Source organism: Periplaneta americana, chromosome 6 (assembly GCF_040183065.1).
Source record: "Periplaneta americana isolate PAMFEO1 chromosome 6, P.americana_PAMFEO1_priV1, whole genome shotgun sequence".
In the NCBI taxonomy this organism is placed as follows: Eukaryota; Metazoa; Arthropoda; class Insecta; order Blattodea; family Blattidae; genus Periplaneta; species Periplaneta americana.
The window spans coordinates 1,751,504-1,777,010 of record NC_091122.1 but is presented as its reverse complement, the minus strand read 5'-3'; the positions used below and the strand labels follow the sequence as shown (position 1 = coordinate 1,777,010).

Genomic DNA, 25,507 nt, shown 5'->3' with positions numbered 1-25,507 from the left:
TGCGCAGCGAAAATACCAGCAGCTATTCCTGCGAACTGGTTGATATAACGACAAGCACAAACATGTTGTCGTGCATCTTAACTGGAGATGCACGCTGGCAATGAAAAATGGGCTGTAACCACTTCTAAAACGTAATAATCCTAATGGATACGTGTTCAGCTTGATCGAGTCGCACTTCAGCTTCTGAGTGTCTCGCAGCTTCATGTGAAGATCATTATTACGTAACACGATTACCATCATGGCGGAATGGCAAAGAAAACCGCACAAACTATCATGCTCTGGAGAAACTGCGCCTGGTTTCATTCCTGTTCAGACAGATATCACGATCCAGATTTGATTGCTGTGATTTAAAGAGCCATTCCAGTACACCAAGGTGCAGGAGCTGGGTGTAAGCCAGCCACAGCACATTTCATATTTTCAGAGTTGAAACTCACTGATGAAGGCTGACTTTGTTATGGTAATAAAGTGACAACACGGTGACTGCGTAGTGACTGAGGAAGATTGCTTCAACCTGGCGTCCTTGACCCCCTTGGCGGTGCGGCCAGTGTTCGAGTCCCGGCGGCATGTCCGTATTTGGCGCTGAGCGAGCGGCGCCCACGTACTTGACGTCACAACTGTGACCCACTTGATTCCAACTCGGAGCGTTGCGACACCGGGCGGGGCTCGAACCCGTGTACTCCTCGGATCCGAATGTCGCGGCCGCGGCGTTGCCAGATGTTCGGGTCGCAGGTCGCGAGCGCAGCTTCTGCAGGAATGCAGGAGTTATCAACCCGTGGGCCGTGTCCTTGGCGCACGACTCCTCTTTATGACGTCCGTGCCTTCCGGTCCCGCTGTCCCCCGGCCCAAGACAAAGCAATGACACCCCGCACCCCTCGTGGCGTCACATCCGGCGCCAGATATGGGTCAGGGTTGAGTTCTCGCAAAATGGGTAGGCTCGTCGGGAAGGGCGTGGCTCGCGCGAGGGTCCAGCGACTGCAGTGTTGCCAATTTAGCGACTTTGAACTGTTTTTCGGCGACAATTTCCTCTGACTTTTCTATTGCTCAAATGGGGATTTAGCGAATCTTTCAGCACCCTGTAGCGACAAAAAATAAAACTTTTAATCTTGATAAGAAACAATTTGGCGATTTTTGAACTACTGTTTGGCGACCTTCCGCACACTTCAGTTGGCGACACTGACTGACAGAGCTGTAACAGCTGACAGCTAAGCTGTGCATAAACACGTATCGTGGCAGGGGAAACGGTACTGTCCCAACATAGCCTGTTATCAGTTTGGATTCGACTGGCTTGAATTTGAAACGGGCAATTATTATTATTATTATTATTATTATTATTATTATTATTATTATTATTATCATTGGCGGCCGGGTAGCTCAGTTGGTAGAGCAGCTGGCTACGGACTGGAAGGTCCGGGGTTCGATCCCAGGTGGTGACAGGATTTTTTTCTCGTTGCCAAACTTTCAGAACGGCCCCGAGGTTCACTCAGCCTCCTATAAAATTGAGTACCGGGTCTTTCCCGGGGGTAATAGGCGGTCAGAGCGTGGTGCCGACCACACCACCTCATTCTAGTGCCGAGGTCATGGAAAGCATGGGGCTCTACCTCCATGCCCCCCAAGTGCCTTCATGGCATGTTACGGGGATACCTTTACCTTTATTATTATTATTATTATTATTATTATTATTATTATTATTATTATTATTATTATTATTCCTAAATATCACATAATTATGTCTTCAGTGAACCACCCACAGCCGAAGACTACAGCTATATAGAAACTTGCGCAGACTGTCACTTGTAGGGAGAAGTTAGCTCTCTGACCTGCTTGTAGGATTTGCATTTCTTGCAGATGTTAGACTGTTCCTTGCGCTGTTATTATTGCTGTCACTGTTTATTCTCGCTGCTGACTGCAGTTTCCACATGTTCTTGTTTTGCATGGCTATACGTAATTTCATGAATTGTTTTCTTCAAATTTGTCGCAAATAAGGTTACCAGATGAAAAAAAATGAAAATCAGGGCATATCATTTAAAAAACCAAGATTTTACACAAGAGAGCAAGATAGGATAACGCGCCTCATCACGTGACATTTATTTTTTATTTTACTTGGTTATTTTACGACGCTGTATCAACATCTTAGGTTATTTAGCGTCTGAATGAAATGAAGGTGATAATGCCAGTGAAATAAGTCCCGGGTCCAGCACCGAAAGTTACCCAGCATTTGCTCGTATTGGGTTGAGGGAAAACTCCGGAAAAAAACCTCAACCAGGTAACTTGCCCCGACCGGAATTCGAACCCGGGCCACCTGGTTTCGTGGCCAGACGCGCTGACCGTTACGCCACAGGTGTGGACGTTACACTTATTTTCAATGTTTTATATAATAAAGTAAATTGTTAGACTTAGTATGCAATAGCACTGATAAAAAATTGTTAATAATCATTATTTAGATTAACTATTAAACTGTAAACATTATAAAAAAAAATAAACTCATGCCATGTTTAATGTAATGATTGTTGGTGTTTGTCTGATGACATAACACAGTTTGTTTGAGCAAACAATGTTTGTTTGTCACGTAGTAGTAAATACTTGTGCAAATCCATACAAGATCTTCTTCTTTTTCTTCTTCTTGCACAGCACTACAACTCATGATGGCCTTCGCCTCCTGTAAGACTCTCCGCCATTCAGATGTTTTAAATTAAATCTCGCAAACATAATTTTTCTAATGGACTGCACACATAGACTATTTCTGTCTTTGGTGCACTCAGAATTGATGCGATAGAAAAACAGGACAATTTCTGATTTTCTACAATGCCTGCTGGACGCAGGACACAGATAAAATCAGGACGTCCGACGAAATGCAGACATCTGGTAACTCAAATCGCAAAGGAATTCCAGCATCTGCTATTGTGGTCTGGACAGTCTTGCGTATTGTACTGCCCTGCCTGGGCGACTGTATTACGGGTTGTTATGACAACACACTCAGAGGTTATCAGATTCTGAAACAGTTTCTGGGTTGTACTAATAGTAGTAGTAGTAAATTTAACCATGTAACGCCTTCCCTCCAGTTACTTTCATTGGTGCGTCTGAAGGAACGAAGAACAATACATTCACCGTCTCTTCTGTTTAGAATCATGCATACTCCTACTCCGAATTATCTGTTACCGCGCTTTCAATTTCTTACAACGTTTCGAAACCGACATCAAGCACTTCTTTCTATCCCTCATCATAGAACGTCTTTATACTCATCTTCCTATACTGTAGAAATACCTCGCCTCTGGAATTCGTTACCTAATGACGTCAGGGACTGCCGGACTTTACCACAATTCAAAATTAAATTGGAAAATTTCGTCTTAGTTAATGTTTTTAGGTATTGCTAGAAGTATTGATTTGTGTTTTTTTTTCTATTCCTTTTTTAATCTAGATTAAAATTGCAAGTTTCTTGCTTATGTTAGTTAATTAGTTAGGATACAATTAATTAATCATTTAAAGTTTGTGTGACTGCAACCTGTGTATATTTTTGTGTGGCTTTACTTTGTTTATAGTGTTTTTTCTCTCTCTTTATTTCTTGTGTAGCTTTACTTTGTATATAGTGTATTTTTTCTGTTTCTTTCTATTATTATATTTGTATTTCTGGTGTTGTGGAAGAGAAGGCCTGATGGCCTTAACTACACCAAAATAAATAAATAAATAGTAGCAAGACTATTATCATTATTATTGCGTTGGTGCATAAGTTCGTAGGTTTTTCGTTGCTATGGTGACCGTGTCACTACAGTAATATTAAATAAATGAAAGTACAGAAAAACGCTATGACCTTATGCACCAATCCAATATTATTATTATTATTATTATTATTATTATTATTATTATTATTATTATTATTATTATTATTATGGGTATAGTGCTGCCTTCTATGCCCGAGGTTGCGAGTTCGATCCCGGCCTAGGTCGATGACATTTAAGTGCTTAAATGCGACAGGCTCGTGTCAGTAGATTTACTGGCATGTAAAGGAACTCCTGTGAGACGCCTCGTCGTTGAATAAAACACACTTTAATGTAATTTCGACTCACCAGCTGGCGCCCCTGTCGCGGTGCGGCGCGACGCTGAAGCCGAACATGGAGCCCGGCGCGCCCCGGTGCCTGATGACGTGCTCCGTGTCCACATTGAAGGCCGCCGCGACGCCCAGCAGCGCCCACAGCAGCAGCGCCCTCACCGTCGTCATGGCAACGCGCAGGTCTCGTCTGCGCGGCGTGCGATCACCGACTGGCCGTATTGCCGCAGCGCGCGCCGATTGCGTGACGACGGACGCATGCGCACAGCGTGGACAGGCAGCCGGCAGTCGGGCGCGTATTCCAGCAACTTTGAATCCTTTTTTAGTCAATCGCAAGAAAACAAGAACGCAGCGTTAACGCAGATTCCAGTCGCGGTCGCAGGTTAGGCTGATCGGTGGTATGCACTTGAGGGGGCAGGTTGATCTTTTTTATGCACAATTTTCATTTCTGTAGAAATACCATTCACGCAAAAAGTTTCGAGATTACAGAGGTGTGAAAATTATTAGAATAATCTTAATTTTAAAGGTTTTTTAATAGTTCCTTCACAAATATTCATTGAATTGATGAATATTGGTATATAATATTACTATACTGATATAGGATATATTTACTACTAACAATGCCGGAAAGCATTGTTGTACATTGGTATTTTTCTTATTTTACAATTGTTATGGGAATTCAGAAATTATTATATTATGTTGGCGGAATTGGAAACATCAAAAATTAATTAAGAAATGCTTTAAACAAATTGTTCTTTGCGTTTACATTGTTGTGAAGGTTCAAATGTACGTATACATCTGTTTTGTGCATATAATTTTTATCTCTATTATTGTCTGAGATATTACGTATTAAATGTTGACAAATGTAAAATAAACGAACTCCGGACATTCAAGGAGACTGGAGCGCAGCGGCTATTTAAAAAGTATTTTTAGGATAAAATAAAAAATGTTAATTTTGATACACATTTGATCATTCCTGTAGGCCCTTCGTCTTAAAAAGCCTGTGCAGTAGAGCTTTAAAAATGACCTCACAGCAGCTGACAAGTCAATGCGGATTAAATAAATTGTACGTCATGTACAGAGTGATTTATATAGAACTGGCACATTTCTTTCTTTAATTATTCCGTTGGAAATTCATTCAATGACCCAATTTTAGCACCAAATTAAGCAGAATGTTCTGGAGTTTCGATTCCTTGTCACTAGATGCGCAAATGTTTATGTTTTATTCCTATTGTTGGCAGCACTGACCCAATTTTAGAACCAAATTAAGCAGAATGTTCTGGAGTTTCGATTCCTTGTCACTAGATGCCCAGATGTTTATGTTTTATTCCTATTGTTAGCAGCACTAGATGCGCAGATGTTTATGTTTTATTCCTATTGTTGGCAGCTGTTTTCGACATTTTGTGTCAACGTGAAAATGCAGTACACATTAAATCAACGACTCTTCCTTGTGAAGCAATACTGGATTACGAATTCAATTACAGCTACTCAAAGGGCATACCAGAGAGAATTTGGTGTTCGCAATCCTCCCAAAAGAAACACAATACTGGGACTGGTAAACAAATTGGAAACAACTAGCTCTCTGGTGAGTGAAAATAGCCAATTTTTTTAACCAGACTGTGAACACTGCAGAGTACCGACTGATTTTCATGGAGTTTGTTGAGCAACTGGACGATGTAGAGCTGAGTCAAGGATATTTTCAGCAAGATGGCGCTACATGCCATACATCAAATGAATCCATGGAACTAATTGCAAGTTTCTTTGACGACCGAATAATTTCCAGGAACCTGTGGCCACCGAGATCTCCGGATTTGACAACGCCGGACTTCTTTCTATGGGGTTACTTAAAAGACAGAGTTTACGCCACACGTCCCCAGACACTGGACGATCTGAAGCACAACATCACACAGGAGATTCAAGCTATTGACAACAGAGTCCTCCAACGAATGGCCAGTAACATGGAACGACGTGTTGAGTTGTGCCTTATGCAGGATGGAGGACATTTTCAACATTTGCTATAGAGGTAAATAATCTCCCAAAATTCCTCTACATTTTAGGTATAATAAGTTGTCGCTAGCACAATTCGTTTTGAAACAATTAATGAAAGAAATGTGTCAGTTCTATATAAATCACTCGTTACTTTTCACATAAGTTTATCAAAGGATATTTAAAGGGGAAAAAATTTAAAACTTAAAGTTACGAGAAACAGCAATCACGGTTTAGTGCCATTTAAAAACTCTGTGCATCAGGTCTTTGAAAATAGCGTCAACAAGACTATGAATGCGCTTTAAATTTTATGTGATGTATTTTCGCATATATGTAGAATAGTATTTTAAAAGAAAAAAAAACTAAACGTTACGGGAACAACAATACAGTTCAGTGTAACTTAAAAAAAAAACAAAAAAAAAAAACAACTGTGCGCCAAAACTTTGAAGTTGGCGTCACAGCAGCCAAGGCCATGAATAAGCGTTGCGTCATGGCCCGGTACGGTTCTCGGTCAGGTCGTGAAGGGTTTTTCTCTTGGGGTACTCCCGTTTCCCCCTCATTTCATCCGCTACAGTAAACACGGGCTGGAGTGAAGTCTTGGGAGTAATACGAATTTCCGATCCTGATACAGGAAGGCCTTGGGGCTGCTCTATCAGAGACTGAGGCAGAATGGTCCACTTATCAGTAGGGAGCGGATTTTTATGTGCTAAAAAAATTTAAATATATTTTTATGTGCTAAAAAGTACGAAAATATTTGCTAAAAATAAAAAAAATTTATATGACAAAAATACCTTACTTAGCTTGAAAAAAAAATATTACTAGGTACTCACCAACCACACTTGAATGCTAGTAGTTGGCCGAGAATTGCAGTGAACAACAAAGATCATCTCCAAATTCCCCATCACAAATGCATGCCGATTATCTATGAACAACAACTTATGCTGTGAAAACGATCTTTCCACATCACAGGACGTCAGACGTGCATATTTAAAGAGAGGAATGTCACAAACACAAACACCGTCAATTTCACCTACAGGCACATCCTCCAATACTTGAGCAACTTTACACATTTTTTTTATATCCACTGTTTTCCCAAACACATTCTGGAATTTGTCCCTTAGTACTTGTACTTCTGAACCTGGTAGCATGCCTCTCCCTGTTTCAGACAACAGGCTTTTGGATGTTTCGAGTTTTTTATGGTGTCACACAAAAAGCTTAAATTTGTTAATAGGAAAGCCAAATCGTTTTTAAAAACCATCTTTCAGTATATTTTGAAGGATATCGATTGACGAAGCCCAATAACAGGGAATCACAACAAGACGTATTGCCTTACTTGATAGACATGAGCGAGAGGCGTGAGATTTGTTTAAATTAAATAATGTTCATACCCGAGCTCTTATCTGTTGTGTTTCACAAACAAAGCGTGGAATGAAATCATCTTCAGCAACAATAAACATTCCGAATTATGTGTTGCAAGATCTCTCCTCCTTGTCCATGTTAATTTATTCTCTAATAATAACACTGATATGCTGTCTAGCAGTTCTCAGAACTTGAGGCGATACTATTACAAAAATGGATCACGGATACACCACACAGCTCTTAGAAACACCAAGCAACCAAGAATTCTTAAAAAAGATAACGTACTTCTGAGTGATATAATTGATTTAGTTTTAAAATATTTAAAAGTTCTTGTAAAAAATTATTTAAGTAAAAAAACTCCCAAGATTTATGTGTTTATAATAGATTTCCTGAAAATATATATTTACATAATTTTTTTGTGAAAATATGTGTGTTTATGTCAATTTTTTTTTTCAAATTTCAAATTCAAATTTATTTACAATTTACATTTGAATTTACATTTGGATAGATACCCGAAATGAGCATATGCTCGTGCTCGGGTACAGTCCAGTAGTCTACATAAATTTTACAGAGTTCAAATAATAATGCTGATGATATAAAATAATAGTAGTAATAATAATAATAATCAGGGAACGGATTTATATGGACTAAAAATATATGAAATATGTAAATATATATGTAGTTATTTTTACCAAAATATGGAATTAAATATGGATTTTTACCAAAATATGGAATTAAATATGGACTTAAAATTATAAAAAAATGACTATGTACGTTAAATATTGGTACATTTTAATCAAACTAAACAAAAAATATAATGGACGTACCTTATCTTCCAATGTAGTTTCAACAAAACACAATTTTTATTGTCTGTTACCATAACAATAGGTTACAAACATTTCTTTCAAGTGCTGAAAAGTGAATCTTCTTCTATTGTCTCTGAGGATAGATTTATACTGACTAAAAGAGCGTTCGACGTCACAAGAAGTAACTGGTACATAATTCAATTTCACAATGTCTGCTGGGGATAAGTCCAAGTTAATCTTCACTGTTGATTCACCACTCATCACAGCAACAACCTTTTGTAGTTCTTCATATCCAGGGTTTTTTGAAAGTACAGTGTCCACCTTAGCTCTTACTGCATCTGCAACTTTACCTCTACCACGATTCAGTTGTTCCACAGTACTATTTATAATTTCAAAACTTTCAGATAGTGAAAGGTGCCTATTTTGGAGACTTTTGAGCGTTTTTATGATGCATGAAAATGTATGCTGAATGTGAGCTAAGTCATTCTTCACACTTATGTCACAGGTAACTGTTTTCGCAGTATCAATTGAGACTGCATCTTCAGAGTCCAATGCAAGGAGAACATTGTTAATAGAGTCTATATGTTCGGCATAATATTCAACTGCTTCTAGCCATGTACCCCATCTAGTTAAAATTGGCTTTGGTGGCAATGGAATTTCAGGGTACATTTCTTTCAACACGTTAACTCTACTGGGAGCTTTGAGAAATACTTTTTTCACTGATGAAATCAACAAATCTACTTTAGGGAAATTGTCTCTGACCACTTCTGCCACACGATGAAATGCATGCGCCACACAAGTAAAATGAGTCAATTTAGGATATACAACAGATAATGCTTGTCCAGCTTTGACCATATAAGGGGCAGCATCGCTAATAAAGAATAACACATTATCGTACATAATACCCTTTGGCCACAGGATACCCATAGCTTCGTTGAACAGTTTAACTATAGTTTTGTTATTGCACTTTTCTAGAACATCACAATGTAAAAGAATTCGTTCAGAATATTGTTCACTTAACAAACCGATAACTACATTACCAACAAGTCTACCTTCTTTGTCGGGAGTCTCATCAATGGAAACCCAAATTGAACTATCTTTAATTTCATCTCTTATCTTCTGTATTGTCTCATCGTAGATGGATGGAGCATACGTCTTCCTAAGTGTTGACTCATCCGGGATTGTATGTTGAGTATATTTTTCAAGGAATTCCCTGAAGACCTTATTCTTTAGTTTGTAGAGAGGAATATCAGCAGAGATGAGAGAACGGCACAGGTCGATGTTAAACTCAGATCTTACATTCGATGTTGTTGGTTGTGTTAAAAACAATTGTCTCTGCTTGGAATTTAGTTGTTTGTTGGCCTGATGTTTACTAGTTGTAATGTGTTGTTGCACCAGGAACTTTTGTGTAGATGATACTGCACACTGACACAAATTACAAAATAATATTTTATTGTCAGTTGATAAACCATCTTCTTTAAATTCTGAAATGTAACTTGTTAGTTTTGATTTTAAATTGACTGAATGACGTACTTTTGGCATATTTACCGTCTTTATAGTATGATTTACAAAACTGAACCTATGTGTACTCTGACTGGCATTTAACTGTTGAGCTGCACAACTGAAGTCTGTTAAAAATTTTAAATTAAATTAATACAGTTTTGTAACTTACTTTCCCATTGTTGATAGGACTGCTAATTTTCAAATAACTCTGATGTTAAAGGGATTACTGAACATGTGTTTAAATCTCTATTGTTGAAATGTATTTTTAAAAGTTAATGGAATTTTGTTTTGTTTTATTGTTAAACCTAATATAATATGGACTGTTTTATATGAAATATGGAAAATATATGGAAATTAACGAAAATATGTACTAAACTCTAAAATATGGAAAAATATGGAAAATAAAAGTAGGATTTTTCAACCCTACACATTGTGAAACATAAAGATAATGCAAAATATAAATTATATTAGCTTTATAAGTAAATATGTATTTACATATAAATCCTTTCCCTGATAATAATACTAATAATAATAATAATAATAATAATAATAATAATAATAATAATAATAATAATAGAATAATCGTGACAGAAATGATACAAAGATTGTAATACAAAATAATTAATAATAATAATAATAATAATAATAATAATAATAATAATAATAATAGTGATAAAACAAAAATATTTACAATAATAAAATAAATACTAAGACGGATAAAATAAAATATAAAACCACTAGCGAGAGTTAACACAACTTAAATAAGCATATAATAACCGGAAAAAATGCCAAACTCGAAAATCAACAGAAAAGTTCGTTGTATCGCAGACGACAGCAACCGCCGTATTGACATTGTGTTGTGCATTAATGGTAGTAGTGGGGGGAGCTGAAAGTCTACGTAACTGCCGTTCTCTTCGAATCTTCTCGTACAATCATGGGAAGTTAATGCTGCAAAAAACAAAATGTCTACGAGTCAAACTGTTCATTAATACCAGAATAAATACAAATAATACTGAAATATATTAATTGAGTTTCAGTTATAGATCTCCCCTTTTGTGCAAGAGGTATCATATCAAAATATTTTATGAATGGCGGGGAAAATATAAATTTCAATAACTTCCTAGTGTCAAGTACAATCAAGTGTATCTGTGGCGATGCTAAGGAATCATTTATTGGAGATATACACTGTTATTAATTAAGAAAATTATCTATTTATATTTATTACAATGTTTTATCCTATAGGTTACATGCATCAGATAAATGTGAAATAAAATTCGAGTTTTAAACTTGAAACTTCATGTTCGGAATTTTTAACTTTGTTAATTTTGTTTTATCACACGCAAAAGAATATTTAATTACATAGGAATCCGCTCCTTACTCATCAGCGTCGGATTCACGAATGCCAGCCGGACGTGGACAGCAATCCACAAAGGGCCAAAGCACTCCTAAGTGTGAGAACCCATACTGGGTGCATCCCTCGAAAAGCCAAGCCCTCCACTTCGTATCTTGATGACGTAATGCTTGCAGCATGGAGCTGGGCTCCATCCACGGACTTCAGCACGTGGCGCACGGCCCCCTGGTGGGTCGCATCTTCTGGGCGGCGTGCTGCGCCCTGTCGTGGGGCGCCGCGGCGCTCCTAGTGCTGTCGTCGTACCAGAGTTACCAGGCCGAGCCCATCAGCTTCGTGGTGTCCACTTCGTACCTGGGCCGGGCCACACGCCTGCCCGCCGTGTCCGTGTGCGAGACGCGCAACGACGCCAAGACGGCGGAGGTGGCCCGCAGGTATAGGCAACACGCAACACGAATCAACATTGTACTGAGGAAGTGTAAGAAAAAAGGAAAAAAATCTTATTGGCGTAAGTTCTTTAAGGGTATATGTACTTGAACGACTACAAATATTATCAGAAAATGCAGGCTCTAAATTTCTAAAATTTTATAAGAAAATGAACTCACAATTGAACAAAAATTACAAGGTACCACAACAAGATTTATTAGAACTTAAATATCTGATAAAAGTATAAAAAGATTACTAATAATATTTTTAAAACCAGTTTTATCAGACTTTGAAAAATAAAAACAAAGACATTTTGCACTTATATAATCTGGTAACCATAACATTGTTATGGACTCTCTGACATCTTTAGTATGTGATAAACACTTATTTTTGAAAAGTAGACTACTCTCAGACATGTAGAATTGTTCATTTTAATACAATTAATTTTTTATTTGTCCTATATAAAATATATTAGAATTTACATACTGTTTTGGGACCTCATTTTTCTGTTTTCAAAGAAATGAGAATTTTTATAGTCTACATTTTGCATAAATTCATGTTAAATCAGTGTACAAAATTTCAGAATTCTATCTCTAATGGTTGTGGAGTTATGAAATATTATGTGTGAAAATTTTCAAATTTTGGAAAATTTAATTTAAAGTAAAAAGTGAATTCTTAAAAATATTATTAGTAACCTTTTTTATACTTTTATCAGATATTTGAGTTCTGATAAGTCTTGTTGTGATACATTATAATTTCTGTCAAATTGTGGGTTCATTTCTTTATAAAATTTTAGAAATTTAGAGCCTGCATTTTCTGATAATAATTGTAGTTGTTCAGGTACATATACCCTTAATAGTAATATGCGTTACAAGAGCGGTGTGTTGAAGTTTTCATGTTCGAGGAAAAGTTTGAAAAAGCGAAACGTAGTTGAGCTTTTTTAATTTCCGAGAAATGAAAGAAAACATACCGCTCGTGTATCGTACATTATTTTGTGCGAAGATCGTTTATTACATACCTGAAAGAGGAATTTCCAATTAGTTGCAATGAAATCTCCACCTCGGTTTCTGTTCAATGACGGCAAATTTGCAAAACAAAAATATCTATCTTCAACATTGTTGCTTTAAAATGTTTTCTGTGTTTACTCTACTGCAGCAGGCCGTGATATACGTCTGTCTCCCCCCCCCCCCAGTTTATAAATGCGAACTTAAAACAAACGGTAAGGTTATGTAATGATTTATTTTTCATTTTAATATTTTAACAATATTATTTTTATATAAAATATTGCAGTAATAACATCGGCAAGTTGTACAGTTTACTTAATTTTTGCAAATATTTAAAAACAATAATTAACAGTGCAATTTAGGTGAAATTGCAGTGGTAAGTTTCCAATTTATAAAAAAGCCTAAAGCAGTGAAATCAATATGTCACATAAGCGGTAGGAAGAGGGAAATTGTTATGTGTGTTAGGTTGGGAATACTGAATGTGGAATTTTAGACTTTCCGCGGATTGGTTTTGTGCGGAAACCAAACAAATACGCACGATCTCGCACAAAATCCTTTTGGAGAGCCTGTAGCCGACAGTGCGTAAGTGACGCGGTCATGCGTGACTCAACAAGTATGACTGCATGTCGCGTTGCTTCTTTTTTTAGCAGCTATAGGCCTACCACCGTGTCGAACTACCGATATTTTATACAGAGTGTTCACGAGGAATTACCGCCATTTACGGAGCTTATTTCTGAAAACATACTGTATACTAGAATGTATTCTCCTGTTTGTGATTATGTATTCAGTCTCTTTTTTATTATATATTTTTTATTATTGTTATTTTAAAGTTAATACTGATTGTGTATATGTATTTAATCTCTCTTTTTTACTTAATTATGTTTATTATTTTTTTAAGTTAACATTTCTATACCGGTATCTATTTTTCTGTATGTGATTTGATCCTGGTTGAGTGGAAGAGAAGGCCTGATGGCCTTAACTCTGCCAGGGAAAATAAAACTATTATTGTTATTGTTATTATTCTGAGTAAAAAAAAGTCATATAAACATGGGTCCTATTCTCAATATTTTCAGTTACACTAATTTGAAGTTGTTAAAAAAATACCTTTCTTTTAGTTTTAAGGGTATAAGAATGTTGGTTGGTTTTGGTGGAATTCACGTATAACCTTACTAGATACCAAACAGTTTTTGCGGTACTTGCTGACAGCTTTTCGGAGTAGATCTATGTTCGTGTTGACAATAGATTTGGCATGTGTGTTCCTTCTTAAAAACAATTGAACTTCACTGGTAAAATTTGAGTCAAACGAAATAAGAGCCCGTGTGAAAATACTCGTCGTCTACGTAGATATCATCCAGACTGTCTGTGATTTCAGTGCTGCCAACTCGATTCTTAAAAACCCGCTATGAAACAGTGCAGAAACCGCTAAATTGCTATAGTGTTAATGTAAAGTGAAATTATTTTCCCATTGTGAGTAACAAAAAAACCCGCTAAATCCCTTTATCAGCAATACAAATTTCATAAATTTTACCCTCTAAACTAACACAGGTCTAGTGGGAAAACCGCTGAATTGGAAACACAGGTGATTTCGTAGAACTGAAAATGAATGTATTTAGATAACTGCGACAATAAGGTCACATATCGTTGAGGTCATGAAATAGGTAGCTGTGACGACAATGCTTCTAGTGGGCTCTGATTACAAGTTTGACTGCCAACATGCCGAAAGAAAAAACTAGCTGAAAAGATTTATAGAAGAAATGGATTTCTGAAGACAAAAGTTGGAAAGTTAAAAATGTACCAATTCAAATGTCTGTAAAATGATTAATTAATTAGTTTATAGAGAGAAAGGATTTAATAAAAATGGTGATGACTTGATGACAATTATCATTTTAAATTATTTTTGTGCGAGATCGTGCGTATTTGCTTGGTTTCCGCACAGAACCAATACGCGGTAAGTGTGAAATACCACATTCAGTATTCCCAACCTAACACACATAACAATTTCCCTCTTCTTACCGCTTAAGCGTCATATTCATTTTACTGCTTTAGGCTTTTAACATATTATTTTTAGAGACGTTTAACATAGTAATAATTATAAATTGGAAACTTACCACTGCAATTTCACCTAAATTGCACTGTTAATTATTGTTTTTAAATATTTGCAAAAATTAAGTAAACTCTACAACACCATAAAAGTTACTGCATTTGTAATGCAAGTAACATTAAGGAAGCCATGAAAAAAACAAGATTCCAGATGCCGATGTTATTACTGCAATATGTTATATAAATAATATTGTTAAAATATTAAAATGAAAATATAAATCATTACATAACCTTACCGTTTGTTTTAAGTTCGCATTTATAGACTGGGGGGAAAAAAAGACAGACGTATATCACGGCCTGCTGGAATATAGTAAACACAGAAAACATTTTAAAGCAACAATGTTGAAGATAGATATTTTTGTTTGGAAATTTGCCGTCATTGAACAGAAACCAAGGTGGAGATTTCATTGCAACTAATTAGAAATTCCTCTTTCAGGTATGTAATAAACGATCTTCGCACAAAATAATGTACGATACACGAGCTGTATGTTTGTTTTCATGTTCTCGGAAATTAAAAAAGCTCAACTACGTTTCGCTTTTTCAATCTTTTCCTCGAACATGAAAGCGTCAACATACCGCTCTTGTAACGCATATTACTATTATTTACCGGTGTATCATATATTAAACCAAATAAATCTCTCAAATATATTTCATTTTTAGCGCATATTTCAACAGTTTTACTGCATATTTTCAGACTGTTTAGTGCTCTTCTGTGTTGTCAAACACGATGATTTGGAACTGCCTGCTACAGGGTGTTCGGCGAGGCGTTCGACCTCAACAAGCAGGAGCTGGTGCACGACGTGGGCTTCTTCGGTGCCGACGCGCCCTACCTGGAGAAGACGTGCGGCGCCAGGGCGCAGCGCAGGAAGGGCGCCGCGAACTGCTCGGGGCTCGACCCCGGCGCCGTCGCCCGCGAGGTGCGCAGCTCGTGCGCGCAGACGCTGCTGGGCTGCGCCGGCCTGGCCGCGGACTGCTGCGCGCTGTTCCGCCCGCTGCGCTCGGAGCTGGGCGCCTGCCTCACGCTGGGCGCCGCGCCGCCCTCGCTGGGGCTCCTCCTCGGCACGCAGGAGGCGCGCGTGTTCGTGCACTCGGCCGCGGACGTGCCCAGCGGCAGCGCGCGCGAGGCGGGCGCCCTGGCCCTGGACGTGGCGACGGGCGAGCGCCACGAGCTGCTGGTCGCCGTGCACGAGACGCGCAACGACGCCGGCGTGGAGGCCGTGGGCGAGGCCCGCCGGCGCTGCAGGTTCCCGTGGGAGGGCGCCCCGGAGCCCTACGACGCCTACTCGTACAGCGCCTGCGTGGTGGCGTGCCGGCGCCGGGAGCAGCGCGCCCTGTGCAACTGCACAGTGCCGCTGCTGCCGGGGGGCGCCCCCTGCGATATCTCGGGGCTCTTGTGTGTCAGGGCGCACTACAACAAGTTGGCACGCCTCGTCGCGCCCTGGGCTCCCCAACAGGGCGGCCTGAAATGCGACTGTCCGGCCGGCTGCGAGGACCTGCAGCTAGACGCCATCTTGCACAGGAAGAGCGCCCTGGCGCCCTGGGCGCCCGCCGTCGTAGAGCTCCGTCTGGACCAGCCGCCCAGCGAGCGCTACGCACGCGTCCTCGTGCGCAGTCCACTCGATCTCGTGGGTGAGTGACGTAACACCAGCATGGCGATGTTTCGTTTTATATCACCGCGTGTTTCTTATTTTGCCCGTTGTTATATGTAAAGTGGCCACGTTCAATTAGTAGGCTAGCGGTGTCAAAGAGGACGGATGCTTTGTAGTTTCAATAATTTTAATTATGTCGCTGTCCATTGTCGTCGTCAAGTCTTTTGAAGGCCGCTCCAATACTCCACGCGGAGTTGCAAATTTTAGCAGTGTGTCTTGTTCTAGTTCACAGTGAAAATTAATTATATTACAGTTCAGTGTATAATAAAAATGTGGAGGCCGTGGGAAGCGAGTGAAGTGTCGGAACCGATACCCATGAACGCCAATAACGACGATGGTAATAATAATAATAATAATAATAATAATAATAATAATAATAATAATAATAATAAATCAGAGTTAAATAACAATTCAAATTCAAAAGCTAGACCAAAATTATGTAAGCAGTGTCAAACGTTTGTGTGCAGTGCCCACACGTATATTCTGAAAAACAATTTAGGTCAAGGAAAAATTTCGGAGACATCTAAAATTCTTAAATTAAATAGAAATACTGTAAGTAAAACTGTAAAAAAGGGACCTAAGACACCTAAAAAGCGTGGACACAAAGTCACAAAATTTAATAAAGTAGATGGTTTTACGTGTGATTACATTCGCCGTGAAATATATAGTTTTTACAATAAGGGCCAATCCTTAACAATAAAAGAATTATTACAAAAAGTCAAACTTTCCGGTTTTCCTTATGGAGAAACATTTAATTATTTCTTTAAATAATTAATTTAAAATAAATAATATAAATAATCTTCAAATTAACTCATGCTTTGAGCAATTAAGCCTAGCCCATATCCATGCTATATTAATACAGTATATATCAGCAACAAACAAGACGTGACAACGTCGCATTTTCATTTTATTTATCGGTGCATGCAATAAAGACCTGCAAATCTTAAAAGGAATGCCGCTGCCTAATAATTAAACGAGGCAACTTTACATACAAAGTCATTTGGTTCAGTCGAGGTCAGCATTCAGGTCTTATCTTCACCTTAGAAGTGTGCAGCGTATCAGATGACTTGTAATAAACAAAACACTTGCCCAGTGTTGCTAGAGAGATAAGCGAGTGTTTCTTTGCGGTACAGCCAACAGTCTAACTCTTTGACTTGCCGACGTTAACCATTTGAGTGGACGATTATAGATAGGCCTATAACCGCAGACAATACGTCGACAAACACATTAGACAGTCCTGGGCGCTCATCGCACGCAATCCGTACGAAGTTTCTCTTGTTCCATTAGTCCAGGGACGGGGACTCGTGTTGTAAACAAAGCAATCAGTATGAGCACGTACAAACAACAGCAACTAAGACTCGCCTGAAGGTTCGTTTAAAAAATATTTGACGTATACAAAACTGAATCGCTTTGTAAACTTGTACAGGGACATCATTTTATTTTTACTTCAATTTTTATTGTACCTGAGTTTTTGAATGTACTTCTACTAATGAAGTTCCAACTCCACACAGAACCAAGACCGCAGATAGTAAACAGTACTGAGTTAGTGAGTATAGCACGTTCCAGAAATATGTTCGCGTTTTCCAGTGACGAAAGAGCTTTCAATATTGAATCATATTTTCGCACAGGTACTGTCCGTTTGCCTACGTCGCATCCCGATTTCCCCCACCTGCTTTTGCTCGCCCCTCTGTAAAAGCTGGGCTGTCTTAGCTCTTTTCTGAAAATATTAATTTCTGTTAGGAATTGGACGTTTACGTAATATTATAAGCTGTTTAATTTAACTTAAATAAAAGGGCCTCGTTAAGTAATTAACTGTCACGTGATTTCCCCCCTTTCTACAATCCTGCGGCATAACCACTCGGACGGACAGTAGATAGCATGTCTGAGTAATTTTATATTTTCGGGTCGGGCAGAAGTGAAGATTGAATTTACAGTACGTAGAGTAGGTACAGAATTATTTCAACATGAGTTACTAGTACGAAGGACGAAACTGGCAATTGGAATTAGATGCAATAGTCTATAGTGCGATAATATGCACAAAAGAACTGAAGCCTGTATCGAAATGAACGGCCACCATTTTCAAAATTGTGTTTAAATATTCATATTATGATTATTTTTCAATTTAACTTCTTTCTCTATATCGTATGCTAATGTGCTGTAGACAGTATAATATACACTGCATAATGAATACGTTCGCATGGATAACTCACTTCGTGAGTAAAAACACTTATTCTTAATACAGTACTGTACTTTGATTAAACAAAAACCTAATGAAAATGATCAAACTCAAAATCGCGATATTTCCTAGTTTACGTAAATGGATGAACTACTTTTCTTCCCTCCTATAACTAGTAAAGTGATTTGTTTGTGTTTTACGCCAGTATCATCGAACTCCAGTCGTGGAAGGGGATAGGAAACTGTGTTTCCGGTTCTCTAAAGGTATAGACAGGTTAATATTAAAAATGTTAGTAAAAATAAAATGATGTCCCTGTAGAAATAAGTACTGTTGGTTCCATGTCGTGAAACTTTCGCCCAGTATTCTTTAATCTTCTGCTATTGTATAAATTTTAATTTTACGTACAATCAGCCATGACCTTCTAAATTATGTGCTTACGACGAAGCAATTGCTAAGCAGCAATCAATCATTTAAAGCGATAATATTACAGTGATTAACGGCTCTTATTGGTTGTACTTTTAAAGAATTCTTGCACTGCATTGGTGCATAGGTACGAGTGGAATATTCTCTTTTATCGACAGGTGTACCAAAGGACAGTGGGCTGTAATCATAATTACGCTACCTAAATATATCTGAAGTAGAAGAACCATTGCCATATGGGACTAAATATCGTTAACTCACTATACTGTGTTCGCAGTGTCCTGCGGCAGTGCGTTCGGGCTGTTCGTGGGCGCCAGTCTGCTGAGCTTCGTCGAGATCGCTTACTGGCTCATCCTGCGCCTGCGCAAAGGAAGCAGGAAAACAGCGAAAACTGGAAACGTCAATCAGAACAGTCACGTAGTCGCACAGCACCATCGTACTGTCCCGGACAATTTTAAACTCCCTGTACAATATCAATAAATCAAAACAATCACGACGCCTGCACGTATGAACTTTGCACTTCGAATTGTGTGGTAACCATAAGAAGAGTCACGTATTGCACAGTAGGCCTACCATTGCAGGGATCATTGTAAGTTTAAACTCCCTGTATAACAGCCATCAATCAGAACATCCACGAAGATACATAACAAGTCTACAAATCTTAACTTTGCACTTAAAACTCTAAACACTGTGCTAGTCATCATAACACCCATCTAGTTACATAGCAGTATCATGTGGATAACTGAAAGTTTAAACCCCTGTATAGTAACCATAATCAGAAAAACCATGTGGTTACAAGGTACTAGGCCTACTATATCGATGTGTGCAAGATCAAACTCCCTGCACGTACCCACCAAACATAACAACCACGTGGTTACATACAAGCACAACATTCATTCGTGAAAGTTTAAACTCTCTGTATAGTAACCATAATCAGAAGAACCATGTGGTTACAAAGTACTAGGTCTACTATATCGATGTGTGCAAGGTCAAACTCCCTGCACGTACCCACCAAACATAACAACCACGTGGTTACATACAAGCACAACATTCATTCGTGAAAGTTTAAACTCTCTGTATAGTAACCATAATCAGAAGAACCATGTGGTTACAAAGTACTAGGTCTACTATATCGATGTGTGCAAGGTCAAACTCCCTGCACGTACCCACCAAACATAACAACCACGTGGTTACATAGAAGCACAATATTCATGCGTGAAAGTTTAAACTCCCTGTATAGTAACCATAATCAGAAGAACCATGTGGTTACAAAGTACTAGGCCTACTATATCGATGTGTGCAAGATCAAACTCCCTGCATGTACCCACCAAACATAACAACCACGTGGTTACATACAACCACAATATTCATTCGTGAAAGTTTAAACTCCTTGTATAGTAACCATAATCAGAAGAACCATGTGGTTACAAGGTACTAGGCCTACTATATCGATGTGTGCAAGATCAAACTCCCTGCACGTACCCACCAAACATAACAACCACGTGGTTACATACAACCACAATATTCATTCGTGAAAGTTTAAACTCCCTGTATAGTAACTATAATCAGAAGAACCATGTGGTTACAAGGTACTAGGCCTACTATATCGATGTGTGCAAGATCAAACTCCCTGCATGTACCCACCAAACATAAGAACCACGTGGTTACATAGAAGCACAATATTCATGCGTGAAAGTTTAAACTCCCTGTATAGTAACCATAATCAGAAGAACCATGTGGTTACAAGGTACTAGGCCTACTATATCGATGTGTGCAAGATCAAACTCCCTGCATGTACCCACCAAACATAACAACCACGTGGTTACATAGAAGCACAATATTCATGCGTGAAAGTTTAAACTCCCTGTATAGTAACCATAATCAGAAGAACCATCTGGTTACAAGGTACTAGGTCTACTATATCGATTTGTGCAAGATCAAACTCCCTGCACGTACCCACCAAACATAACAACCACGTGGTTACATAGAAGCACAATATTCATGCGTGAAAGTTTAAACTCCCTGTATAGTAACCATGCCATGTGGTTACATACCAGCACTATATCGACGCGTTAAATGTTTAACTCCCTGTATAGTAATCATAATGAGATGAGTCACGTGGTTACACAGCACTACTGTATCGACGTATGCAAGTTTCAACTCCCTGCATAATACCCATCAATCAGAACAAGTAGCTCTAGAGTATCGACTCCTAAGTCGTCAGTCAAAGTAATAGCGATAGTTGAACGCGATTGTTGCTATGCGCCACATGAACCATTTCCAAGTTCGTCGCAATGGCTTCCATATCGACGAGGCAACGAAGACTTTCGCGACACGTAGTTAATGGTATACCGAAATAAGGTTTTCCATCTTTTCTCTCTCTTTGCAACAACTAGTAAAATGCCTAATCTATGATTAAAAACGTTAGGGTTACTGCGGGCATAATATACATAGCATACTGCTAAATCCAGTCGTAAATGATGGTTTCTACACCTTGGTGAGCACATCACCAAAAGGTCCTTCTTGTCTTATCAAAGGACTCAATCCTTGAATGTAGATCATAAGCAGGCGTACACTACAATAAAGAAGCTAGACTTGAAAGTAGTTATAGGAATGGCTGGTCTTCATTCTTCTGTTCAAAATTAAACATTATCAACAGAATTGTATCTCGACTTTAACTTCTTAAAGAAAAAACAAACAAATAAGGCTTAAACATGTCTATAAGAATTATTTCATAAAATGAATGTAAACCTGTCCATTGTGCGAAAGAAGCAAAATATAAAACGTACATAAAACTGGCATCCAACAGACCTAGCCTATAGGATAGGTTGCAGCTTGCTGTGTACCAACATTCCTGCGTGAGGTTCTATTGGCTCCGTACTCCGCTCTATTATCTCTTTACCGTCAAGGAATGTTGCGCTCTTCATATTAATTATTTCCAACAACCGTGCACATGTTCAACACATACCGCGGTAAGGATGCCATTGAATAGTTTGGAATAAAAATTCAACAACAAAAAATCAAAAGTACGCTACCGCAGTGGTTCCCAACCTGTGCTCCGCGAGTGTTTCAGCTGAACCAAGCTGTGCTTTCAAACGTTATTTTAATTTTATCTCATTTTCTGATTTTTTTATTAGCTTATTCGAATATTTTTTATCAGACTTTTGAGACATAAAGTTTAACAGGAATGAGTTCGCCTCTTAGCTTGCAAGTCTTGCGTGCCTATTCGATATTTTTTGATTTTTGTAAAATTCTAATCTCCATAATCCAACTTTAGCTATGTTCAACATCCAGGGTAAGACTGAAGCGACGATAAACAAAATTAAACTTGTGGTATCGCTTCCCACTCTCAGGGACTTCCTAGCAACTCATGAGGATGAGTACTCGTCCTATATCTTTGGAGCCATGAAACACATCTTCATAGAAATTAAGGGAATACTATTCTTTCAGAAATGGAGAACACAATTCTACGAAGAATCTCTTCTTGGTGACAAATAATAGTTTGCCAGTCAAGTAAGAAGAGGATCTGTTAGGATTGTTATAATTATCTTCTGATTCGAGCTTAAAAATCGTGTTTCCTGCAACGTCCCTGTTGCAATCTTGCATCCCGATGTTTCCCGAATTCCAATACAATATACTGTCATTTGCATCAGCATACGCCTACATTTTCTGCCCTGGTCATCTTGAGTAAAAACTTAATGCTTAATGTTGAGGCCTATTGCATGAAATGTCTAGATTTTGGCCTTCATGATGTATCAACAATGTTATTTAATTTCATGTTATAATTTCCAGGGCCTCCTGAAAGTCGATGTTGACTACAACAGGAAATAATAAAGAACAAATGACTGTAGAATATTGCATTTTAATATACTCAAATACCCATATTCACTTTTAAGTCATTATGATGTAACATATGCCAAAATATGTATAAATATTATGGTACTTAAGATTTTGTAATAATGATCCCTTTGGTGTGGTTCGTCGACATTTTATCTTTTCTTATAGCTACATATTACAGGAACAGAATATGTAATTAGATAAAATCCGAGCTCTACTGACATTTCGGAGATATCCATAAACCTGCTGTAAGCGCATTCTGTGTGTGGTAGTATATCACATTGCCATACGAGGAAAATGAGATGTCTGCGACCAAGAAATTTCAATTGACTAATATTATTAGACTCGTAAAATAATGTTATTGCCGATAGTAGACTATCAAACTGTATTTTATTTGTTCTTATCTTAAGTTATTCAGTTATAAATCAGTATTATTTTCCAAAGAGCCATTAAGAATGGCAATGGACTTTTGATAGTGAATGGGAGAGTCAGTGAAGGTATCGTTCTTGTTGAAGACAAAGGCAAACGTGTGTAACTGTAGCGTGCCTGTTCCTAGAAAACGAAATGTAGTCACATTTTTCCACTAGTAATATTGTCCTACGACTTGAATTGTGAATCTGAACTAAGAAGAAACTTTTCTATACTTAACAATATTAGTAAGTGTTAGCAAATATATTTAGATTTAATTTAATAATAACAAATACATAAAAACGTTACATTAAAATACCCCGAAAGAGCAAAGCTCGTGTTCGGGGACAGTTCCATTACATAGATACACATACTTTGTAGACAAGATACTTCAGAAAAAGCTCACATAAAGATTGTAATAAAATTAATAAATAATAATACTAGTAATAACTGAGTGAAAAAAGAGACGATGTTGAGATTGATGGATTAATATTAAATTATTATTAGTAGTATAATTAGTGCAGGTCATGTTGATATAGTAACCAAGATAAGATAGAAAAATACACTTAGGATAGAAATAAACTTGTTTTATAATACATGGTACATAATGTATATACAGGGAAGTCTGTCATATAAATTTTTTAATTCTGGATCTGAAAATTTCATTGCTTAAAGTAGTCAATTCTGGATGAAATTTTATTATCGAATTATATAGACGTGGACCATAATTTGTACTGTGTAGTGAAGCAGCAGATGTGAAATATTTAAGTTCAACTAATTTAAGAATTTCATTTCGTCTTGTATTATGAGCATGTGGCTGAGTTACAAATTTCATTCTATTTTTATGATAGAATTTCATTAAAGAGTATTTATAAATTTGGTCAATTCTAAAAACATTTAATTCGGAATGGATCAAATTTGTTGGATAATCCAGTCGCCTTTTCAAACAAATTTTGATTATACGATTATATTATTATTATTATTATTATTATATGATTATACGATTTTGATTATATGTCTTAGCAGATGGCAGCACAATCTCTCATTACTCCTGCCATCTCTTGTATATGCTGTAAAGGCCTCCCCACACCAACGCGAAATATTCGCAGCCATGGTGGTGTCTCCATAAGACAAATATTTTCTGAAAATTAGAAGACTTACTTCAATTCAACTAGTAGCATTTCAGACAGAGAGAGGGGAGGGGGAGGAGAGAGAGAACTACTGAAATATTAAAGTGATGATAAATATGCTGAGTGAACCATAGAGAAGATTTTGTTGCGGGCTGGGACTAATTTCGGAATGGTGCACTGACTGAAGTATGTTCCACCTCTGAGCATTGCATCAAACGTTTTAATTATTATAAAATAAAATTCTTTGACCAAGGGATTAAGTTATCGTAACTGCCAATACTGATGCATTTGATGAGGTTTGTCGACCAAGGTTAAGTCAAATTAAATACAGCTTTCCAGCATACCTACGTAGTCAGTTCAATACACTTCACTGTAGTTGCAGGTTGTTTGTTCAGTCTATGTATAACTGGTTTTGCACATTGTACCCGACGTCAGTTTTTCGTATTTAGCTCGTCTGTCTCTGTCTCTGTGTCTGTCTGTCTGTCTGTCTGTGTGTGTGTTTTTGTGTGTTTTTTTTTCATCATACAACATGTTCCATTACACAGCGTAATACTACATGCCTTGGTTTTCTTATTAGGTTTTTATAAATATTTTTCTTATTTATATACTATGCAGTAATAATAGTTAATGTTCGGGATGTTTGTCCAGTTTTATAGTTCATATTCATAGATAATAACTATTGTTTTTGTAAAAAAAAAAATAAATAAATAAAAAGAAAATAAAAAAAGAAAAATAAACATATCCGTTATCTTATCATTTGAAAATGTATCACTATAGGCAACAATAGCCCATACTTTAAAAAAAAATACAAAGATACTGCTACAGATAGACAATGCATACTTAATTCACCATTAAGCTCTAATTCATATGTCATCACCTCCTCTTTCACTCACTTCTACCCTCATTCATCTCCACCCATAGAATACACCGATGCACAACACACAAGATAGAAGCCTCATGACCACTGCAATGAAGCTTCTCTCTTCAATATGTTCGTACAGATTGTTTAAAATGTGATAGTTTTTAACATACCGATATCTTGACACTTAACATTGTAACACTTATACCCTTATAAATTCTCTAACTCAATAGCATTAATAAATTTTCGATATTCATTCATGAACTTTCCTATTAGTTGCATTTTATTTGCAGGCCATGTTCCTCCCTTTTGAATTATATTTCTTTTTAGTTTCTTTCTGTCCTCGTCGAGTTTGTTACAGTCATATAGGATGTGGTTAACTGTTTGCTCCCCTCCTCTACAGGAACAGGTTGAGTCTTCAGTGATGTGGAATCGTTGGTAGTATGCTCTTAGT

General features: G+C 37.7%; 2 protein-coding genes across 3 annotated transcripts in view; one reads left to right on the top strand and one right to left on the bottom strand.

Annotated features, from left to right (window-relative positions):
• Positions 1-4,372, bottom strand: part of if (integrin subunit alpha inflated) — a 97,957-nt gene extending 93,585 nt beyond the window's left edge. The window contains exon 1 of one of the 2 annotated variants that reach the window (XM_069827283.1): positions 4,062-4,372. In XM_069827283.1, coding sequence (XP_069683384.1) covers positions 4,062-4,213 — 152 coding nt within the window. In that variant the 5' untranslated portion in view covers positions 4,214-4,372. The remainder of the gene's footprint in view (positions 1-4,061) is intronic. The other variant, XM_069827282.1, reaches the window with a different exon arrangement.
• On the top strand, positions 4,343-22,701 carry LOC138700888 (sodium channel protein Nach-like). Its single transcript, XM_069827284.1, has 4 exons — positions 4,343-4,424; positions 11,224-11,478; positions 15,326-16,203; positions 19,097-22,701. Exons 2-4 carry the CDS (start codon positions 11,225-11,227, stop codon positions 19,297-19,299), a joined length of 1,335 nt encoding a protein of 444 aa, XP_069683385.1. The 5' UTR covers positions 4,343-4,424; position 11,224; the 3' UTR covers positions 19,300-22,701.
• The last annotated feature ends 2,806 nt before the right edge of the window (positions 22,702-25,507 follow it).